At 36.9% G+C, this 22984-nt stretch overlaps 1 protein-coding gene across 2 annotated transcripts in view; it reads left to right on the top strand.

The window, feature by feature from the left end:
- The window catches only part of LATS1 (large tumor suppressor kinase 1), a 32895-nt gene extending 16852 nt beyond the window's left edge, over positions 1–16043 (top strand). Inside the window, exons 3-7 of one of the 2 annotated variants that reach the window (XM_043592588.1) lie at positions 808–2318; positions 4562–5144; positions 7750–7932; positions 8132–8238; positions 12137–16043. In XM_043592588.1, coding sequence (XP_043448523.1) covers positions 808–2318; positions 4562–5144; positions 7750–7932; positions 8132–8238; positions 12137–12646 — 2894 coding nt within the window. In that variant the 3' untranslated portion in view covers positions 12647–16043. Of the gene's footprint in view, positions 1–807; positions 2319–3491; positions 3555–4561; positions 5145–7749; positions 7933–8131; positions 8239–12136 lie in introns of those variants that run through there. The other variant, XR_006299079.1, reaches the window with a different exon arrangement.
- The last annotated feature ends 6941 nt before the right edge of the window (positions 16044–22984 follow it).

Genomic DNA, 22984 nt, shown 5'->3' with positions numbered 1-22984 from the left:
ATCTTTTCCAAGTATCCAGACTATTTTAAAAACTTCATTTGGGGGCCGGGTATGAGTATCATATATTTTCTTGCCTATTTCATTTATTTGGAAATTTTAGTAAAGAGAAACTCTGTAAAATCTATATTTAGTGTTCAGCTAGTTACCCCCTGGTGTCTTAGAAATATATTTAAAAGTAGTTGTATCTGTTAAAATTTTAAATGGACAAAACTTTGGCTCAATAATGCCACTTCTGATAATTTATCTACCTAACATATATATGAAATGATATCTGCACAAAATTTTTCGATGCCTTTTTTTTTTTTTTTTTTTGTATAGCAAAAGACTAGAAACAACCTTAATATTCTTCAGTAGGAAAACTGATTAAATAAATTTGGGTATATCCATACAGTGAAACACTGTGGTGACATTTTTTAAAAGTAAGAAAACATTTTATATACAGAATCTTCAACATTTTAAGAAGAAGGGTAGGCATAATAATATAAATAGGAAGTATGCTATTTACTTGTGTATCCCTAAAATATCTTACTAATGATAATGGTTACCTTCAAGAAAGGAAGCTGGTTGGCTAAGGGACAGACGTGGGTATTCTTTTGTACTTCTAGAATTTTTAGCCATGAAAATGTATTACCTAGTCAAAATAAGTAAAATTTGAAAGGTAAAATAATACTACTGTACTAAACTTTGATTTTTATAATTCTTGAAAGAGAGTTACCATTTAGCTGTGTCAGAATTCCAAACTTAATTTTTTAAAAATAAGATGTTAAAAACCTGCTTTTTTTTTTTCTCTCTGTTTTATGACCATAGGGAGTGTGCAACAACCAGTTAACCGCAAACAAAGCTGGAAAGGTTCCAAAGAATCCTTAGTTCCTCAGAGACATGGCCCACCGCTAGGAGAAAGCGTGGCCTATCGTTCCGAAAGTCCCAACTCGCAGACAGATGTAGGAAGACCTTTGTCAGGATCTGGTATAACAGCATTTGCTCAAGCCCACCCAAGCAACGGACAGAGGGTGAACCCCCCACCACCTCCTCAAGTAAGGAGTGTCACTCCTCCCCCACCTCCCAGAGGCCAGACTCCCCCTCCAAGAGGTACAACTCCACCTCCTCCCTCGTGGGAACCAAACTCTCAAACAAAGCGCTATTCCGGAAACATGGAATATGTAATTTCCCGAATCTCTCCAGTTCCACCTGGAGCCTGGCAGGAGGGCTATCCTCCACCGCCTCTGAACACGTCCCCAATGAATCCTCCTAATCAGGGACAGAGAGGCATTAGTTCTGTTCCTGTTGGCAGACAACCTATCATCATGCAGAGTTCCAACAAATTTAACTTTCCACCAGGAAGACCTGGAATTCAGAATGGTAGCGGTCAAACTGATTTTATGATACACCAAAATGTCCCTGCTGGCACTGTGAATCGGCAGCCGCCCCCTCCGTATCCTCTGACCCCAACTAATGGACAGAGCTCTTCTGCTTTACAAACAGGGGGATCTGCTGCCCCTTCATCATATACAAATGGAAATATTCCCCAATCTATGATGGTGCCAAACAGAAACAGTCATAACATGGAACTTTATAACATTAATGCACCTGGACTGCAAACAACGTGGCCTCAGTCATCTTCTGCTCCAGCCCAGTCATCCCCAAGCAGTGGGCATGAAATCCCCACATGGCAACCTAACATACCAGTGAGGTCAAATTCCTTTAATAACCCGTTAGGAAATAGAACGAGTCATTCTGCTAATTCTCAGCCCTCAGCTACAACAGTCACTGCAATTACACCAGCTCCTATTCAACAGCCTGTGAAAAGTATACGTGTATTAAAACCAGAGCTACAGACTGCGTTAGCACCTACACACCCTTCTTGGATACCCCAGCCAATTCAAACGGTTCAACCTAGTCCTTTTTCTGAGGGTACCACTTCAAATATGACTGTTATGCCTCCTGTTGCTGAGGCTCCAAATTATCAAGGCCCACCTCCACCTTACCCAAAACATCTGCTACACCCAAACCCATCTGTTCCCCCATATGAATCAATCAGTAAATCTAGCAAAGAGGATCAGCCCAGCTTGCCCAAGGAAGATGAGAGTGAAAAAAGTTACGAAAATATGGATGGTGGGGATAAAGAAAAGAAACAGATTACAACTTCACCCATCACTGTTAGGAAAAACAAGAAAGATGAAGAGCGAAGGGAATCTCGTATTCAAAGTTACTCTCCTCAGGCATTTAAATTCTTTATGGAGCAACATGTAGAAAACGTACTCAAATCTCATCAGCAACGGCTACATCGGAAAAAACAGTTAGAGAATGAAATGATGCGGGTAAAACCTTTTAAAATGCAGATTTTTATACTTGATCATCTGTTTGCTTAGTGTTTATTTTTAAATATCAGTCCAGTGTTTTTTCCTTCTTTTTATAGCTAAGTACATTATCAATTATTTAAAGTCAGTAAACTTTAATGTACTTTTGATTATACCATTTTATTTTAGTATTTCAAAATTTACTCCATTTCCTGTAATAAAGTTCTAATAAATTAAGAAAAATATACTTTATGGAGTGCTATTTAGGTGTACATAATCCCTTTTTATGGAAATAGCAAAGGTTCTTTTCTTTCTTTTTGCAAAGGTTATTTTCTAAGTTGTATACATTTTCTTACAACTGTTTAAACTAGCTAGAAATATCTGGGTACATCTCTTGATATGAAACTTTTTTTTTTTTACTTATAGTAGTTTTGGGACCTTATTCGTCAGGTTTATTCATTTGGTTGGTCTTATTAAAAAGTATCAAAGACTTATCTCTTCAGTTATTTCCTCATCTAATTTCATTTTTTTTATAATGTACTAGAAAAATATGCTGAAATTATTAAACCACTAAAAGGGAGATCAAGAATAAGTGCTCACTCATTTTAAATTAGTCTGTTTTGATTCTATGTACATTATCTTCACTGGATATTATGGTGATACTATCATTGTTACTATTTTTGTCACATTTTACAGTTCAAACAAATTTAACTTTCACTCAGAATCCAAGAGGCTTAAATTTGTGATGAAACTTCCTCACATAATTTGAGGGCCATTCTTTTAAATTTAATTTTTTTTTAAATGTTTTATTTATTTTTGAGAGAGAGACAGAGTGCGAGTAGGGAAGGGGCAGAGAGAGAGGGAGACACAGAATCCCAAGCAGGCTCCAGGCTCTGAGCTGTTAGCACAGAGCCTGACACCCGGGCTCAAACCCACGAACCGTGAGATCATGACCTGACGCTTAACCAACTGAGCCACCCAGGCGTCACGAGAGCCATTCTTTTAAAATGATTTGTCTAAATCTGATTTCACAGTATTGTTATTCCTGCTATAAATTGAATTTTCTTAGATGAGAAACACCATGATAATCTGTATGACCCATCCATATTTTAGCTCTTAGGATTTCTTACTAAGTCTGTCTGTATGTATTTTCTTAGTTTATTTTTCCTTTTTCCTCTTCACTTTCACTAATAGCTGATTTAAACTTTTATGGTGTTGGAAGCTTTGCTGACTTCTGTAGCCTCCATTACTGTGTAGGCAAGTAAGATTTTAAGAGAAACAGTTCTACACTAAGTCTGGCATGCCACCCTTCTTAAAAGATACTGCATGCAAATGTGCACACCCTAACAGAAGCATGAGGTTGCTATATTCTAATTAGGCTTGCATTTCTAGAATTAGACTCTACTTCTTACATTCCTATTCTATTTTAACCCTTAAATTAGTTTCTTATTGAACTAGCCAAAAATAAACTTCCTTCTAAATCCAGGTAGTCCATGTCTACTCAGAAGTTGGCTTTTGTTTTTAATCTGTTTTTTGGTGTCTTCATAAGTCACATTGACTATTCTTTGAAATGTTCCAAAATACCGAAAGGATACCTTGTAATCAAACAAGTTGTCCTTTTTAAATGCGGTAGGAGAAACCTTTTGCATTTTGTGTTAGTGGTGGCTGTGCACCCTACCTACCCTTCCTCTAGTGCCTGAGAAAAATAAAAGAAAGATGGGCTGTGAATGAGTGGTTAAGTTAGAGAAGACATTCTTTTGTTCTTAATACATCAGTTTTTTAGAATAAATGAATCTGGAGGGAAGAATTTCTTTTCATGAAAGAAAAGAGGAAGAATATTTTAATTGTAGGCATTCCACAAGAGAAGCATATATAATAAAGGTAGTCTGATCACATAATTTGGGGTGAATATGCATGGGGAGATGGATGAGGATGCATGTTAACAGATGTTTGGTTGTTGCACATTGGGAACTTTGTTGGGGTGCATTAGAAAACAGTAGGAAGCTGACCGTTGGTATCATCTTGCTCTCCACGGCAGAATCTGCATAAAAAAAAAACTCACCTTTGTATATCCTGTTAACTATCCCTTAAGCTGCACTTGTGTTAATTAATTTTCTCTGAAGTATATTCTAGATTTCTAACATGCTTCATTAAAAATTATTATGCATTTAACCTTTAAATATATGCCTGAATTTTTCCGAACTATTTTTTAATATTTGGTATAGAAGCTAATTCCTCATTTAACCTTTAGTTTATTTGCCTAGGTTGGACTATCTCAAGATGCCCAGGATCAAATGAGAAAGATGCTTTGCCAAAAAGAGTCTAATTATATCCGTCTTAAGAGGGCTAAAATGGACAAGTCTATGTTTGTGAAGATAAAGACACTAGGAATAGGAGCATTTGGTGAAGTCTGTCTAGCAAGAAAAGTAGATACTAAGGCTTTGTATGCAACAAAAACTCTTCGAAAGAAAGATGTTCTGCTTCGAAATCAAGTCGCTCATGTTAAAGCTGAGAGAGATATCCTGGCCGAAGCTGACAATGAATGGGTAGTTCGTCTATATTATTCATTCCAAGATAAGGACAATTTATACTTTGTAATGGACTATATTCCTGGGGGTGATATGATGAGCCTATTAATTAGAATGGGCATCTTTCCAGAAAATCTGGCACGATTCTACATAGCAGAACTTACCTGTGCCGTTGAAAGTGTTCATAAAATGGGTTTTATTCATAGAGATATTAAACCTGATAATATTTTGATTGATCGTGATGGTCATATTAAATTGACTGACTTCGGCCTCTGCACTGGCTTCAGATGGACACATGATTCTAAGTACTATCAGAGTGGTGAGTAAAACCATAAAATTTGTACATATTAATATGACTTGTAAATGTAATAAGATATAAGGTATTCTCACTGGATGGAAGCCATAAGTCCTGGTTTCAGTCTTGACTATTGGATAAATGTGAGTGAATCCTTTAGACACCAAGACTTATAAAATGAAAGAATGTGTTAGATTATTTCTAAATATCATTATTTAGAAATAAATAATGAGAAAAATCCCAAGCAGGTTCCATGCTCGGTGGGACCTCACAATTGAGCCGAAATCAAGAGTCAGACACTTAACCAACTGAGCCACCCGGGCGTCCCCCAGAATTTTTAAATGAAGCCCCATACCCACCATTCAGCTTAAAAACTAGATTGTCAATGCTTCTGAAGCCCTTAAACGATTGCTTCCCCTTTTTCTTCCACAGAACTAACCATTATTTCAGAACTTCGTAATCACAGTTCTTTACTTTTCCCTATACTTTTCCCAATGTTTATAACCCTAAACAATGTTATTTTATTTTGCCTACTCTTGAACTTTATTTCAATGTAATCATTCTATATGTATTCTTCTATGTTCACTTCTTTTATGTATTTGAGGTTGATCTGTGTTATTGCATATGACATGTATTTTCAGTACTATTTAGGATTCCGTGGTATGACTATTATGCAACTTATTTAACCTTAAACACTCTATGTACATGATTTTGTTCAATCTCACATCACTGTGAGGCAGGATAAAGAAACTGAGGCTTAGATGAAGCAATTTGCCCAAGGTCAGACAGAAAAGAAGTGTAGGGGCTAGGCTTTGAACCCAGGTTTGTCTGATTACAGGGCCCATGTTATTTCTACTACACTACACTGCTCACCAAGATCCCTTCAAAGCGCTAATGGAAGTGTAAGTCGATCTAACAATTCTTGAATACTTAATATGACCAGGTTCTTTACATATATTCTAATTTAAGGGTCACAGCAATCTTCTCAGGTAAGTATTAGCCTCCTGTGTTTCTGTGAACCCAAGTAGATTGACAGTAAGTGGATAGAACTGAGACACTTGAACCTGTCTCCTCAGAGTCACCCTAAATATTTGGGGTTCTTCTTAAAAATATGATTCGTGGGCTCTATTCCAGTCTTCTGATTTAAAATCTTCACTGGAGGGGGGAAATTGTACTTTATTTTTTTAAAGTTTGCTTTTTATTTTTTTACTTTTTTGAGTAGGTGCCATGCCCAGTGTGGGGCTTGAATTCGTGACCCTGAGATCAAGAGTTGTATGCTCTACTGACTGAGCCAGCCAGGCACCCTGCCTAGATGATTATTACAGTCAGTTTAAATATGAGCTGTATTTTTCTAGGTGATTTCATCCAGTCATGGCTTTAAATGCCATTTCATTCCAGTGACTTTGAAATCTCTCTCTCTAGAAATTGCCCCTCCCGTTCACGTGTGTGTCTAATAGGCCTTTTAAACTTCACATTGCCAATAAACAACTCTCAATTTCTCCCCCTCCAGTCTTCCCCATGTTAGTAAATTGCACTACCACCACCCACTTAGTTATCCTTGATTCTTTTTTCCCCACACCGTCTACATCTAATCCATCAATAAATCCTGTTTATTCAACCTCTAAAAATACCCTTGATCTGTTCACTTTTCTACATCTCCACTGTTACTGTCAGGGTAGCCTCTGAACTGGTCACTCCTCACGCTTGTCCTCCCTACAGTTGGTGCTCTACATGGCAGTTAGTGTTTTCTTTTTGAAACATAAATCAGATCTTGTCGTTCTCTTCAAACTCTCTGGTATCTTCCCACTGCATTTGCAGTAAAAGGCAAACCACTTCTTTTGCTTATTAAACCCAGGTGCACCGGCTCCCACTCCTATTGTCCACCATTCTCTCCTAATTTACCAGCCCCACTGGTCTTCTCTCTTGTTACTGTTGTTTCTCTGTGGAATGTCTTGCCCTGGTTTTCAAATGGTTGAGTCCCTCTGGTTTTTACAAATGTCACCTCAGTTCATCTTCCTGAGCCACCCTAGTACATTTGTCATATTACCTCACGTTGATTCTTTGAATGGGATGCATCACTATTTTTATATATATATTTTTATATGTATCATATATATGCATCACTATATATGTATATCGATATATATATATATATATATATATATACACATATATATATATGTTTGTTGTGTTTGTCCAATACAGAGAAGCTACCTGAAAGAAGATCCCTGTCTTATTTGTTGTTGTCATTTATTGAATGAACAAACACTGATCTCATTTGTTTGAAACTTTGTTCAGAATAGTAAGGGGAAGCAGTCTGCATAACAAATTCCTGATCCTACGAACTCATGACTTTAATTATCATCACTTAACATTGAGTAAATTACTGAAACTTATACTAATTTTTCTTAGAGTAACACTTGTCCTATTAGTATCTCGGAGCACAGGCTGTAGTTAGTAATAAACACCATCAGTGATATGGTATACATTGTGTCTTATTTTGTCTCAAGGGAAGAGTACTGTTAACTCTAAACCATGATGTCAAAAGATTAAACAGTCTTTAGGCTCACTCTTGTTCTCGTTGCTTTTATTTATTTATTTATTTATTATTTACGTACTTACTACATAGGTGACCATCCACGGCAAGATAGTATGGATTTCAGTAATGAATGGGGTGACCCTTCTAACTGTCGATGTGGAGATAGATTGAAGCCATTGGAGCGGAGAGCTGCACGCCAACACCAGCGGTGTCTTGCACATTCGTTGGTTGGGACACCCAATTATATTGCACCTGAAGTGTTGTTACGAACAGGTAAAAACATTAGTTTTGTGATAATCTCAATAGGCCTTTAGACCAGCTGAAATTTACATTAATTAACATGTGGCTTATTTTTCAGGTTTATAATAAAAATTTTAATTATACAGCATTTTGGTGATTTAATATTTTGATTGTATTCTGAGCACTTTTTAAAAAGTTTCTGAATAACTATAACTTTGGTATCTTATTTTAGGCTATACACAGTTATGTGATTGGTGGAGTGTTGGTGTAATTCTTTTTGAAATGTTGGTGGGTCAACCTCCTTTCTTGGCACAAACACCATTAGAAACACAAATGAAGGTAAGATATAGCATCTATACCAAAGACTTGTCAGAGTCCCTGTATCATAGACTTTTAGCAATCCTTTATTTAGAACATCTTATTCTGGAATTTAAGAATGAATTTGTAAGGTGGGGCACGTGGGTGCTTAGTTGGTTGAGCATCTGACTCTTGATTTTGGCCCAGGTCATGATCCCAGGGTCATGAGATCGAGCCCTGCATCAGGCTCCGCACTGAGCATGGAGCTTGCTTGAGATTCTCTCTCTCCCCTTCCCTCTCTCTTTCTCAAACAACAACAACAAAACCTTATTTAAAAAAAAAAAAAAGAATGAACTTGTAAGGAGGCACCTGGCTGGCTCAGTCAGTAGAGTGACTCTCGATCTTGGGGTCATGAGTTCGAGCCCCACCTTGGGGGTAGAGTTTACTTTAAAAAAAAGAAAAATGAATGAATTGGTAAGGTTAGAGGAAGTCACTGAAATTCCAGGAGTGAACTCTAGTGTCAGTCAGCCCACTGTCATCACACTGTCACTCATGTGCTTGTATACTCATTCCATTCTCATGGAAGTCTTTAGTACTATGTGCAGATTTATTCTAATTTACTTTTTGTCACCTTCTGGCTCCTGGCTTTGTTTCCTTCCATGCATAGTTTACCCCCAAACAACAAACAAATATCTGTATCTCCACTTGAAATTACCTCTGGCACTTAAATGAAAAGCTGCCCACAATTTTGGTCATAAACAGTCCCATTAAAAACCCTTCAGTGGTTCTCATGTCCATGGATTAAAGTCCAAATTTATACTCCCTTCCCTGTTCATACCATTCCCTCTGTCTGGAATGTTCTTCTTTCTTTCTTTCCCATCTTCCACAACTCTCCCTACTTTCTTAAACCTGCTTAACTCCTGAACTAACTCATTCTTAATCATTCTTAAGGTATCTCTTCTATGATGTTCCCCCTGAGTTGTAACTACTTCTTTCGTTGCATTTAATATATTTAAAACTTCTTGGGGTGCCTGGGTGGCTCAGTCAGTTAAGCGTCCAACTTGAGCTGAGGTCATGATCTTGTGGTTTGTGAGTTTGAGCCCCAGGTCGGGCTCTGTGCTGACAGCTCATATTCTGTATATCTGTCTCTCTCTGCCCCTCCCCTGCTTACTCTCTTTCTCTGTTTCTCTCTTTCTCTCAAATATAAATAAACATTAAAAAAATTTTTTTAATATATTTAAAACTTCCTGTAAAATTTCTTTTAAGTATAGGGGTGTTGATAATGCATTCTCTTAGGTTTGATTCAAATTAGTTTGTCTGAAAGTGTCTTTATTTCCTCTTCATTTTAATATATATGTATATGAAACTATATGCATATATATATATATATATGTGTGTGTGCGCGCGCGCGTGTGTGCAGGCGCGTGTGAAAAACTGAATGCTTTCTCCTCAAAATCAAGAACATAGCAAAGATGTGTGTTTTTACCAGTCTTATTAGACATAGTTCTAGAAATCTTAGCCAGGGTAATACAACAACAAAAGAAATAAAAGGCATACAGATTAGAAAGAAATAAAAACTTAGCCTATTCAGAGATGACAACATAACTTTCTATATAGAAAATCCAGGGAATTTATGAAAAAACTCATAGAAATAATAAGTGAGTTTAGCAGGGTTGTAGACTTATAAGGGTAATACATAAAAATCTATTGTATTTCTATATTTAAGCAATAAATGACCAGAAACTGAAATTTAAAAGCAGTCCCATTCAGGGGTGCCTGGGTGGCTTGGTCAGTTAAGCATCTGACTTCAGCTGAAGTCATGATCTCATGGTTCATGGATTTGAGCCCTGTGTCGGGCTCTGTGCTGACAGTTCAGAGCCTGGAGCCTACTTCAGATTCTGTATCTCTCCCTCTCTCTCTGCCCCTTCCCTGCTTGTGCTTGCTCTCATTCTCCCCACCTCTCTCAAAAATAAATATTAAACATTAAAAATAAATAAACATTAAAAAAATAAAAGCAGTACCATTCATAGAAGTTTCCTCCAATTGAAATATACAGGGGGGTGGTGCCTGGGTGGCTCAGTCAGTTAAGCGTCTGACTTCGGCTCAGGTCACGATTTCATGACTTGTAAGTTAAAGCCCCACATTGGGGCTCTGTGCTGACAGCTTGGATCCTGGAGCCTGCTTGGGATTCTGTCTCTGTCTCTCTGCCCTTCCTCTACTCATTCACTGTCTTTCTCTCTCAAATATAAACATTAAAAAAAAGAAATATGCAGGTATAAATCTAATAAAACATGAACAAGATCTCTATGCCGAAAGCTACAAACTCTGATGAAAGAAATCAAGAAAGATCTTCATAAATGGAGACATGTACCATATCCCATGTCGATAGATTGGAGGACTCAACATAGCAAAGTTATCACTTATCTCCAAATTAATCTATAGATTTGATTCCATCCTAATTTTTGTAGGTACAGATGAGCCAATTCTAAAATGTATATGGGTAGGGCGCCTGGGTGGCTCAGTTGGTTAAGCATCTGTCTCTTGGTTTCGGCTCAGGTCATGATCTCATGGTTTGTGAGTTCGAGCACTGCATTGGCCTCTGCACTGGTGGTATGGAGCCTGCTTGGGATTTTCTGTCTCCCTCTCTCTACCACTCCCCTGCTTGCTCGCATGCACATGTGTGCACGCTCTCACTATAAACAAACAAACAAACAAACAAACATTTAAAAGTAAATAAGTAAAATGTATATGGGTGAACAGAGGAACTAGAATAATGAAAACAATGTTTTAAAAGAAGAACAGAGTTAGAGGAATCAACCACTTTTAAGAATTACTATGAAGTTACAGTAATCTAGACGGGGTGATATTGGCAAAAGGACACAAACATAGATCAATGGAACAAGATACAGAATAGAGAAATAGAACCACACAAATATGTCCATTTGATCTTTGACAAAGGTGCAAATGGAGAAAGAATAGTATTTCAACAAATGTAGGATAATTGGTCGGCCATATTCAGAAAGTACTGAAACTTAATGTAAACTTCATCCCTACACAAAGATTAACTCAAAATGGTTTGTCGATCCAGAGATAAAATATAAATACTATACTACTATAATACTTTAACTATAAAATCTTTATGGCCTAGGGTTAGGGGAAGAGTTCTTAGAAATGATACCAAAATCATGATCTACAAAAGAAAAAGTTGAGAAACTGGAATTCATCAAAACTTAACACTTTCAGTATACAGAAGACACAGTTAAGACAATGAAGACAAGATTCAGCTTGGGGGGAGACATTTGCAGACACATTTCCCACAAAGGGCTTGTATCTAGACCATAAAAAGAACTTTCGAAACTCAATAGTAAAAAATATTTCTTGATTACCTACTACCTTTCTTCCATCCTTCCCTCTCTTCCCTTCCTCCCTCCCTCCCTCCCTCCCTCTCTCCCTCATTCTGGTTTATTCAAAGTCAGAATAAATATTTATCGAACGTCTATTAACGATGTGCCAGGCAACTTGCCAAGCACTAAGAAATACAAAGACAAAACATGATCTATAGCCTTATGGAATTTTATCTGTGGTAGAAGGACATAGACAGAACAGGTCCCACGAAGTCTGTACTATGATACCAGTAAACACATGGAACGGGACAGCGCAATGGAAATTGTCATTTCTGCCATAGGTAGAAGAGCTTAACAGGGGAGCTAAAACTTACAGTGAGTCTTAAAATATGAGTATAAGTTGCCTGGGGGGGAGGGAATGGGAGGAAAGGTTATTTCCCATCAGCGATTCATTCATTATTAAAGGTAAGGAAGGCAGAATACTGTGCAATTTATTTTTAAAGATAAAAATAGGTAAGACTTTGGTATAAAACTTGGAGGACATTTTTTTCTTATTTACCTCTTCCCTCCTAATTTCTAAAAAATCCTCTTTAAAGGTTATCAACTGGCAAACATCTCTTCACATTCCACCTCAAGCTAAACTGAGTCCTGAAGCCTCTGATCTTATTATTAAACTTTGCCGAGGACCAGAAGATCGCTTAGGCAAGAATGGAGCTGATGAAATAAAAGCTCATCCATTTTTTAAAACAATTGATTTCTCCAGTGACCTGAGACAGCAATCTGCTTCATACATTCCTAAAATCACACACCCAACAGATACATCAAATTTTGATCCTGTTGATCCTGATAAGTTATGGAGTGATGATAATGAGGAAGAAAATGTAAACGACACTCTCAACGGATGGTATAAAAATGGAAAGCACCCTGAACATGCTTTCTATGAATTTACCTTTCGGAGGTTTTTTGATGACAATGGCTACCCATATAATTATCCAAAGCCTATTGAATATGAATATATTAATTCACAAGGCTCAGAGCAACAGTCAGATGAAGATGATCAACACACAGGCTCAGAGATCAAAAATCGTGATCTAGTGTATGTTTAACACACTAGGAAATGTAATGAGGATTTGCAAAAAGACCTGAAACGCAGAGTTTTTTGAGGCTCCGAGAGTAAAATTATGCAAATGTGACAGAGCTATGTATGAGTGCTCTGTGTACAATATTTTATGTTCCTAAATTATGGAAAATCTTTTTTAAATGTTAATTTATTCCAGCCTTTTTAATCAGTAATTTAGAAAAAAAAATTGTTATAAAGAAAATAAATTATGAACTGAATATTATAGTCAGTTCTTGGTACTTAAAGTACTTAAAAAAAAAATAGTGCTTTGTTTAAAGGAGAAACCTGGTATCTATTTGTACATACACTAAATAATTTTAAAAGACAAGAATATTTGAAATTTTTTTGAAAGACAGTTTTAGTTTTATCTTGCTTTAACCAAATATGAAATGTACCCCACATTTACAGATTTTTTTTTTTTTTTTTTTTTTTTTTTTTTTTTTTTTTACCCCATATGCTGGTTTTTGGTACAAAATAAGCTATAGAAATTAAGCCATTATGGTGATGAGTGTTCTTAGGCTAATCTGATAATTTACATCTTGTAATTAAGAAATACAGGGTTGAAACAGTATGCTCATCAGAAGAAAAAATACTGCATTTTCTCTTTCTTATTTTTCCCCTCTGTGGAATATTTACTCTTCTAGCATTTATTTCTCAAGAATTACTGACTTTAAAAGAAGCAAAGCACTACCATTTTTCTTTCTATACTGGTATTTTTAATGCTGCTTCTAGTTTTAAAAGGGAAAAAAGATGCCATAAGTCAAAATTTACAATACCGGATGCTAAGATCTTTCATATTTTTACTTCGATTTTTTTTTTAAGTTTCTACCATCCTAAGCAGAAAGATTATTTTCAGTTTCATAAGAAACTTTAAGTAGAAAAATTATTTGTGGGTATTCACTAGAAAAGTACTTTTTCTGCATAGTGACAGTTTTGATTATGTCATCAGTAATGTTATATGTTTCCTCTTTCAGAACAGTGCTGTATATACAAGTTGTTATTGGCAAAGGAAATCTGGCTATTTGGCAGTATTTTACCTATGGGCAGAAAAAATTATTTAACTCTTAAGGTGTCTGTTAGTAATTAGAGAAAGTTATATAGTGGTCTTAGTAGAAAATTCAAATCCTCCTGACTTAATTTAAGGTTAAATAATATGTTTTTCAGCATGCCTATATATATATATATATATATATATATATATATATATATATATATATAAAATGTTTAGGTTTTAAGGAACACTTGTGGTTTCATACCAAAATACATTTAGCTTATTTTTTAGGAAGGGGAAAAGGGCTCTATTCTGACATTAGTAAAATTTGTATTTTAGTTCCTTTCCTTTAAGATCCTCTGATAGGGAATTGTTTTATCAAAATTGTATATGTGTAGATAAGAAGAGGCGTAATTTTAGTGATTTTCAAACCAATGGAAACAAGCTAGTGGAAATCCTATATGTAAGTGAAAGTAAAGGCAAAGCTGTTCCAGTTGAATTGGGGAGGGCAAAGAAGATTCATTAGTTCGCACTTGCACCTTTCCATAGGTGGCTGTCTCAGAGCTCAGCTTATAAACCACTGCATACCCCACTGTGTGTAGTGGTGGGTCTTGGGGGTTCGTTGGGTTTTTTGAGAGTCTGATGAAAGTTGCAGACTCTTTTCCCAGAAAATTGCACATTAACACACACACATATAATGCTGCGTGCAGTCTTAGGGATTCTGGACATGTTGAAAACTGTCACAAACTTGGTTAAGGACCTCTGTCCTGTAAGAACACTGATACACTAAACTCAGAACTTTGCTTTAAATTCACTGGTTAGTACTCAGATTAGCACATCTTGTATAAACACTGATAATTTGTGATGGAAAAATTCTGTACATGTGATAACGTATCCCTAGGAATGCCTTTCTCTCGCTGGTACGGCACTAAGGCATTTTAAACATACACTTGAGGGCATTGAAATACATGTTTGGCTTGTTACAGGCTTGATACGGAAATATTTCTGAAGGACTTCTAATCATTAGAGAATTGTAAGAAAAGGCACTATACTGAGTCGGCAGTCTTCACTTCATGGAACATTTGATTAGTCGTATAAAATCCTGTGCAAAACAAAATAGTTCAAGAATTTTTAGCTCACTACTCAAATTTTAAGATATCCCTCTGGCTCTTTGGCTTTTCTCAGTCAGATTTATTGAAATTTCCACTTGGTTGTTTTACTTCTGGATTGTGGTACAATGCCGTAAGAACCAACTTTGTTACCTTCATGTTCTAGGAAAACTAGGGTGCTGTCTCCTCCCCATTTCTCCCCACAAAATCTGTGTTGACACTACAAATTGTGTGTTCTTTTAAAATTTCCTCTGACGATATGAGCTTTCTGTGTTTATCTAAAGCAAGCCTTTAGTGTCTGCAGTTCTAACAGTTTGGATATACTTATTAGCTCTCCTATTCCCAAACTATATCTGGTTCTTCTAGCATAGAATCTGGTGCTTCCTGACCAAAAATAGGAGAACAACATAAAAAATCTATATGCATTCAATTGAAATAGAGTGAAAACATTGGTTATACATGTTTTCTTTTTAAAATCATTTTCCCACTCATTTGAAAACTTGCTGTCTTTCTTATACTTACCCCCTTTTTATGTATATTAATAGTATTTATAAAATGTGTTCTATAATTATGTAACTGTAGATACTATTATGTATTGTCCAGTGACATCCTAAGGCAGGCCCTATTGCTGTATCTTTTCTACCTTATTTGTAATAGGAACCATAGAATGTATGACTAAGAAGTCACTTTGAGATTGACTTTTTAAAAAAGTTATTACCTTCTGCTGTTGCAAAGTGCAAAACTGTGAGTGGAAATGTTTTATTCTGACTTAATAATATGTTAGAAATTAGAGAATACAGTGGGAGGATTTTTAGATATTGCTGCTGCTGTTACCTAAGGTACTTTAGAAATTTTTTCTTTAATATACAAAAAATAAACAAAAATCCCTTTGGTATTTAAAGTGAAACATTTATTTAGCCTGTTTGTTTTAATCTAAAGCAAAAAGTAATTTGAGTCAACATATTGGTATGTTTGTAAAGCGCCTTAATATATCCCTTTGTGGAAGGCACTATACCACAGTTTACTTTTATATTGTATTGTGTATATAAGTATTTTGTATTAAAATTGAATCAATACAGTACTACAGTTTTATAAAATAATGCTTTGTTAGGAAAAGGAATTACAGCTTTGCAATATAACTAAATTGTTTTGCATACTTCTGAATGTAATAGATATGAATAATCAGCCTGTGTTTTTAATGACTGTATTTGTATTTTCCCAATCATTTTCTCTAGTGTAACATTTGCTGGGATAATAATAAAAAAAGAATTCAGATCTTTCAATTATGTGTGGAAAGCTGATTTTTAAGTCATCTATGTAGTTTGATTTTAATCTTTATTAGAGAAAATTTGTGATTAAAACTTTGATGTTTTGGAATTAAAATATATATAATGATAATACCTAGTTAGGTTAAGGCAAACTGAGTAAAGTAACCCAGTAAAATGTTTTCATTTTGCCCCACATAAGTACAATATATATTTCGTGTTGAAGGCTTCCTTTAGATCAGCACAGATTTAAACTTTTCTAATTATTAAACTCCTCATTTAGTATCATTTGAGTCCACTTAAAAATGTTTTAAATATGTAGTTGACTAATGTCTTTTCCTTTATTTGCAGTCCTTTATCACATGTTTGCCTACCAGAGAAAATACATATATTGATATTATAATTCTAATACATATATTGATATTATGTATAAATCAACTTTCTACAGATGCACACATTTTTAGTTTTATTTATCCTTTTTCAAGCATTACCATCACTCTTAGTGTCCTTTATCCTCATGTTTGCACTTCTTTATAAAATTGTATTTGGTCTACATGAGGCTGTTGTATAGTTGATGTAAGTTGCATTATTCCTATGATTCATTATACTACATTGTAGACCCTTGTTTGGTATGCTTGTGACTCTACTTTGTTATGCCAAAGCCAAACACACAAAAATTGTATCTGTTTATGTGTGTGAAGGGTAGAGAAGAGATATCAAATTTATGTCTGAAATACATGCAGTTATTGTTCTCTTTAATATCTAATCTCTCCTTCTTCCTACTTAGAAGATCCAGAGATCTGAAACATACTGCTGGATTCAGAATCTGGGTGGAACTTTGAGTCGTTTCCCCTGGAGAGGGGTTAAATTTTTCTGTATTGGAAAAAGGGGTTCTCATGAGAACTTAGCTCTCACAGTGGTTGACTCATGACACATGCCGCTCTCGTTCCCCCACATCCATTCTGTCATTCTGTCTTTTACGAATAGAGCCCCCATCCCTGTCCAATTTTGACTGTCCTAAGCGACCACATGTTTTTCATATTCCCTTGTAGTTAGGTGTGGCCACGTGATTGGCCCTTGGGATATGAGCATATGTGATACTTAAAGGTCATACACTTAAAGTTGATACTGCTTGCCCTCCACTTGCTTTTCCCCTTTTCCCACAGTATGGAACAGGGACAGACTGGTGACTGTTGATTGTGAGAGCTAGGAAAACACCTTGGTGGTAGATCAACAAAATGAATAAAACCTGGTTACCTGAGAGACTGTGTGATGTGGGGCTGTATGTCCATCCTGGACTGAGATGTTAGAGAAAAGGAATGACCAAGTAAGCTCCCACTGGATTGACTTCATCTCATATAACTACTTTAAACTCGGAGGAAAATCCAAAAACATCCACCTAAAGATACTGAGTGGAACCAAGAGCAGGCAGATTCTGGATCGAAGACAACCCTTGGCAGAGAGGAGTGGCACTCGAGGGGTATCTAATTTTCAAGATACATTGCTTGAGAAAGGCCCAAATCTCTAGCTGAATCATTAACCACACATCTGTGAGGAAGAATCCAAGAACAAAAGGACTAAACTGGTATTTGAGGTGCTGCCCAACAGAAAGTGGATCAAATCTAATTGCCTGCTTAACAACCACCACCCAAACAAACACCACCTCCAGAGATACATCACAGATTTGAAACAGGGGATATATAACACAACATATCCAATATCCAGGATACACTTCAAAATTACCTGACCTACAAAGAAATACAAAAAATATGACCTAGTCTCAAAAGAAAACAAACAGTGGAGGTCAACTCTAAGATCCTATTCTAACGTCTGGAAGTGGCAAAGACAGTACAATGGCTCTTATAACTATGCACAATGATCTAAAGAAAAGTACTCTCATAACAAATATAAAGATAGGAAATCCCAACAAGAAAATGGAAGCTATAAAATAACCAAAAGAGGGGCGCCTGAGTGGCTCAGTTGGTTAGGTGTCCGACTTTGGCTCAGGTCATGATCTCAGTTTGTGGATTCAGGCCCCACATCAGGCCCTGTGCTGACAGCTCAGAGCATGGAGCCTGCTTCGGATTCTGTGTCTTTCTCTCTCTCTGCCCCTCCCCCACTTGTGCTCGGTCTCTCTCTCAAAAATAAATATTAAAAAAAAAATAACAAAAAAAGACTGTCCTTTGAAGACATAAACTGGCAGAATATGAGAAAGTTCATGAGAGGGCCAATAAATTGCATTATTTCATTGCATGTATGATAAAAAAAAAGACATCTGGAAGGTAATTAATGAATTGGATATCATTGATTGTCTCTGGGGATGGGACCTGGATTTCTAGGGTGGCAAGAATAGGAGGAAGACTTCTCATTATATAATCTTTTGTATTATTTTTGAGTTTTAACCATATAAATACAAAGACATAAAGTGGAAATAAAAAAAATCTAAGTTCAAGTGAGGGACCTGGGCATAGACAAAGGAAGATTCACTTTCACCGAAATGAGAGGCAAAAAACAAAGGGCAGTGTGAAGTAGAGACATGTGTAAATTGGAGGGTAAAAGTACTGGAATTGGGCTTAGCTGCATATAAAATGCAAACGATCACTGCTTAGAAATACAACATCCGAGCTGGCAGTCCACACTTCGCGTGTTCAATTCTGCCACCTCCATCATAGGGCTTCTATCCTAAAGGTTACTTATGTCAGCACTTGGCTGCTTATACATACTGTCTCCCATCTTTCCCCTGTTCTAATCTGATAAAAAGAGGGGATGGTGACAGGGAATAAGGGGGAGTTTCAGGGCCCCTCCCTTTAAGGTGCCTTCCTCCAAGTTGTACATAACACTTGTACTGGCCAGAAGTTAGATCTGTGGCCACACCTAGCTGCGTAAGAGTCTGGAAATGTGGTTCTTATTCCAGATGGCCCAAGTTCGTCAAGTTGGTTCTGTTACTAAGTAAGGAAAATGAGTATTTGGTGGCTGGATGGCATTCTCTGCCTCAGGGAGCAAGTTGAGGGAATTTCGACCTAATAGCTTCTATCTTCTCTGAGGGTGGAGACGTAGTGATTTCCTGAGATGACAGAAATGGGTAGGTAGGTGGCTTGAGGAAAGTGGTGAAAGTTTGAAATAACTAATGTCAAGAGTAACAGAGAATGGAGGTGAAACATGAAGAAAAATATGCTTCAGGTGGGTTGGAAGTTACAAAGTTGTGCATCAATCTTCATGGTGGTGTGATTTTTTTTTTCCCCCTGTAGCATTCAGCAGTCTGGGAGTAGCAGGACTGTGATGGAAGGGTGTATATAATAAAGTGGGGTTTTTTTAATGTTTTTAAGTTTATTTATTTATTTTGAGAGAGAGAGAGAGCACAAGCAGGGGAGGGGCAGAGAGAGGAAGAGACAGAATCCCAAACAGTCTCTGCACCATCAGTGCAGAGCCCGATGCGGGGCCTGAACTCACAAACTGTGAGATCATGACCCGGGCCGAGATCAAGAGTCGGATGCTTAACCGACTGCACCACCCAGGCACCCCTATAATAAAATTAATGAACAACACTGGGGATCTGCCCCAGTTGGTTACTGCAAATATTTTAACAGAATATAGAAATTCAGTATTCTTACTCATGGGTAGAATTTTCTCTGGGGGCCTGGGTGGCTCAGTTGGTTGAGCATCTGACTTCAGCTCAGGTCATGATCTCATGGTTTGTGGGTTCGAGTCCTGCCTCGGGGTCTGAGCTGACATCTCAGAGCCTTGAGCCTGCTTTGGATTCTGTGTCTCCTTCCCCCCCAACCCCTCTCTCTGCCCATCCCCTGCTTTTATGCTCTCTCTGTCAAAAATAAACATTAAAAAAAAAGAATGTTCTCATATATATATATAGTCTGTATCCTAAGAGATGGCTCAAATTTTTGAAGTATGCGAAAAAGGACTGCCACATGCAATCGACCAGGTGAGTACAATTAATAAAGTGGTCTGAAAAGTCCTTTTAGATTTCTCTGATGAAATGGAAATTGTTTTAAATTTAAATTAAAGGAATAAAACAGTAAGTAATAAAAATTTAAATTAAAAAATGGTTTAATGTATTTATTTATTCTAGAACTTTCTCTCTGTGTAATTCCACATGTCACCACACCTCTTGCAAGTCTCCTAATCTTCTTCCTCCCCTCCAAACCTTCCTACTCACAGCTGCCAAATTAATCTCCCTATTTGCTATATAACTTATGCCTTCATTTGAAAACTTGCATGGCTCCATTTTTCCTATTGAATATTTATTATTATCACTCATTATTATTATATGAGTGATAATAATAAATAATTTTCTGAGTCCCAGTTTGGACACAATCACTTTAGAAGGCTGGTGGTTGTAGGAGCCACCCTTGTAAAAGAAGAAATGTCTAGTGTAGTCATGACTGTGGAACACACATTCTCTTTTTCTTCTTCAGAGCACACTGCAGAGTTGCACAGTCCCATCCCTTTGAAGTCAGGCTTGGTCACATGACTTGCTCTGGCCAATGAGATACGGGCAGAAGTAGCAGGTGTCATTTCCAGACAAGTTGTGCAGATTATCTCATTTTTCCCCCCTACTGCCAAGGGTCCTAGTGCCTGCATCCACTCTGCTATGAACATAGAGAGTAAACGAGAAAAAAAAAAAATCGTGTTAAAAGGAGCACAAGTTTATAGCCCCTTTGGTAAACTCAGAGTTCTATTATAACTCCAGGGAAACTTCAGGGGCACCTGGGTGGCTCAGTAGGTTAAGCATCTTACTTCGACTCAGGACATGATCTCACGGCTTGTGAGTTCGAGCCTCATGTTGGGCTCTCTGCTGACAGCTCGGAGCCTGGGGCCTACTTCAGATTCTGTCTCTGTCTCTCTGCCCCTCCTCTGCTCACACACTTGTCTCTCAAATATAAATAAACATTTTAAAATATTTTAAATTAAAAAAAAATAACTCCAGGGAAACTTCAGAATTATTAATCTAGCCACATTTAGTGTCATCTGTTCTCAAATTGTTTTCTCCAAGCTATAACTAACTGTTGTTGATTTCTCAATATAATTTTTGAGCCAGTTAATTTTTTTGACATTTTGCTGCCTGAAGGAGAGTGAGTCCTCAAAGGACGGTGCTTTCAAGCACATTTTTTTTTTTTTTAACTTTCAGATTCTCCAGCCTTTTGGATCATCTAGCTAGCCCAAAAAGCCAGTTTATCCTGGAATGAAACACTTTTTTTGGTGTAAGGGAAAATGTTTATACTACCATTTAAAAGAACAAATCCTGTCATTTGAAACCTCTGATTTAGCGGTTACTACAGCTTAGCCTCGTCTTCCCTAACTAGTACAACTAGTGAAGAAATGGAACGAGTGAATGTAAGCCACTCTGGAGGTTTATTTATTTATTTACTTTAAAAATGAACTGAGGCACCTGGGTAGCTCAGTTGATTAAGCGTCTGACCTTGGCTCAGGTCATGATCTCATGGTTTGTTGAGTTTAAGCCCCATGTCAGGCTCTGCGCTGGCAATGTGGAAACTGCTTCAGGTTCTCTGTCTCCCTCTCTCTCTGCCCCTCCCCTGCTTGCACTCTCTCTCTCTCAAAAAAAAAAAAATAAATAAACATTAAAAAAAAATAACTTCATTGAGGTATGATTTATGCACAATAAAATGCATCCATTTTGGGGTGCTTGATTGGCTCAGTCATTGGGGCATAAACTGATCCCAGGGGATCTTCCTGGGCATGGAGCTTACTTAAAAAATAAAATAAAACACATCCATTTTGTGTGTATTCGTTGATGAAGTTTAATAAATATATACATCTGTGTAACCAATACCCTAACATTTTCATCATCTCAAAACATTTCCTTATGCCTCCATGAAGTCTAATCCTTTTCCAACCCTCCTCCCAGCCTCAGGCAAACACTGATCAGCTTTTTATTACTATAGATTAGTCTTGCCTGTTCTAGAATTTCATATAAACAGAATCATATAATATGTATTCATTTTGTTTTGAGGTTTTTTTTTTTTAATGTTTATTTATTTTGGAGACGGAAAGAAAGCAGAAGTGGGGCAGAGAGAGAGGGGACACAGAATGGGAAGCAGGCTCCGGGCTCTGAGCTGTCAGCACAGAGCCCGACGCAGGGCTCGAGCTCAGGAACTGTGAGATCATGACCTGAGCCGAAGTGGGACGCTCAACGGACTGAGCCACCCAGGCGCCCCTGTTTTGAGAAGTTTTCAAAGTACAAATGGGCTTTCTAATTCACCATACATTTGCATACATAAAAGATGAAGGTTGATTCATCCTAACTAGGGTAATTAATATGTACCTCCCCTAATTGTTTTTTGTTTTGTTTTGGTTTTTGTTTTGTTTTTTTAAGATATACTAGTTATAGTTTCCGGTGCTTCATTACAATTCAGTTCCTAGCCACCATAGCAAAACAATTATTTTCTACTTAGGTAAGACTTTAAGCTTTAGTTTTTTTGTTTTGTTTTGTTTTGATCCATCAATGCCTACAACAACGCCAATAGCATAGTAGTTGCTCAATAAATATTTGTGGACTAAATGGACATATTTTCCTTGAATTGCCTTTATATAAATCTTTGTTAAATTACTGAGATGATTTAAGATTAGAATTTTAACTCCCATGCACTCCTACAGGAAAACGTTATCTAGGGCCTTATTCCACCTTAGGTGGAGGGAGAAGATGGCGATTAAGACTGGACGAAGCACGGCCAATAGCACTGTCGAGTACGTACCTATAAATTGTGAAACATCATAGTATTGTGTGTTGTCCGGTTGTATTAAAACGATGACCAAAAAAAAAAAAATTGTTCTTCAAGAAAATAAAATTCCACTAGCAGCAGGTCCGAATATCTTTCTTTACCGATTCCCTATTTTATTCATCTTATGCCGTGACAGGCGCCTCCAGTGGAATTCTGCGTATTCGGTTCTAAAACTGGCTTTGTCACAAACAAATCATTTGGCCC

Source organism: Prionailurus bengalensis, chromosome B2 (genome assembly GCF_016509475.1).
Source record: "Prionailurus bengalensis isolate Pbe53 chromosome B2, Fcat_Pben_1.1_paternal_pri, whole genome shotgun sequence".
In the NCBI taxonomy this organism is placed as follows: Eukaryota; Metazoa; Chordata; class Mammalia; order Carnivora; family Felidae; genus Prionailurus; species Prionailurus bengalensis.
Note: the sequence above shows the minus strand (reverse complement) of the source record. Positions and strands in the feature narration are given on the sequence as shown.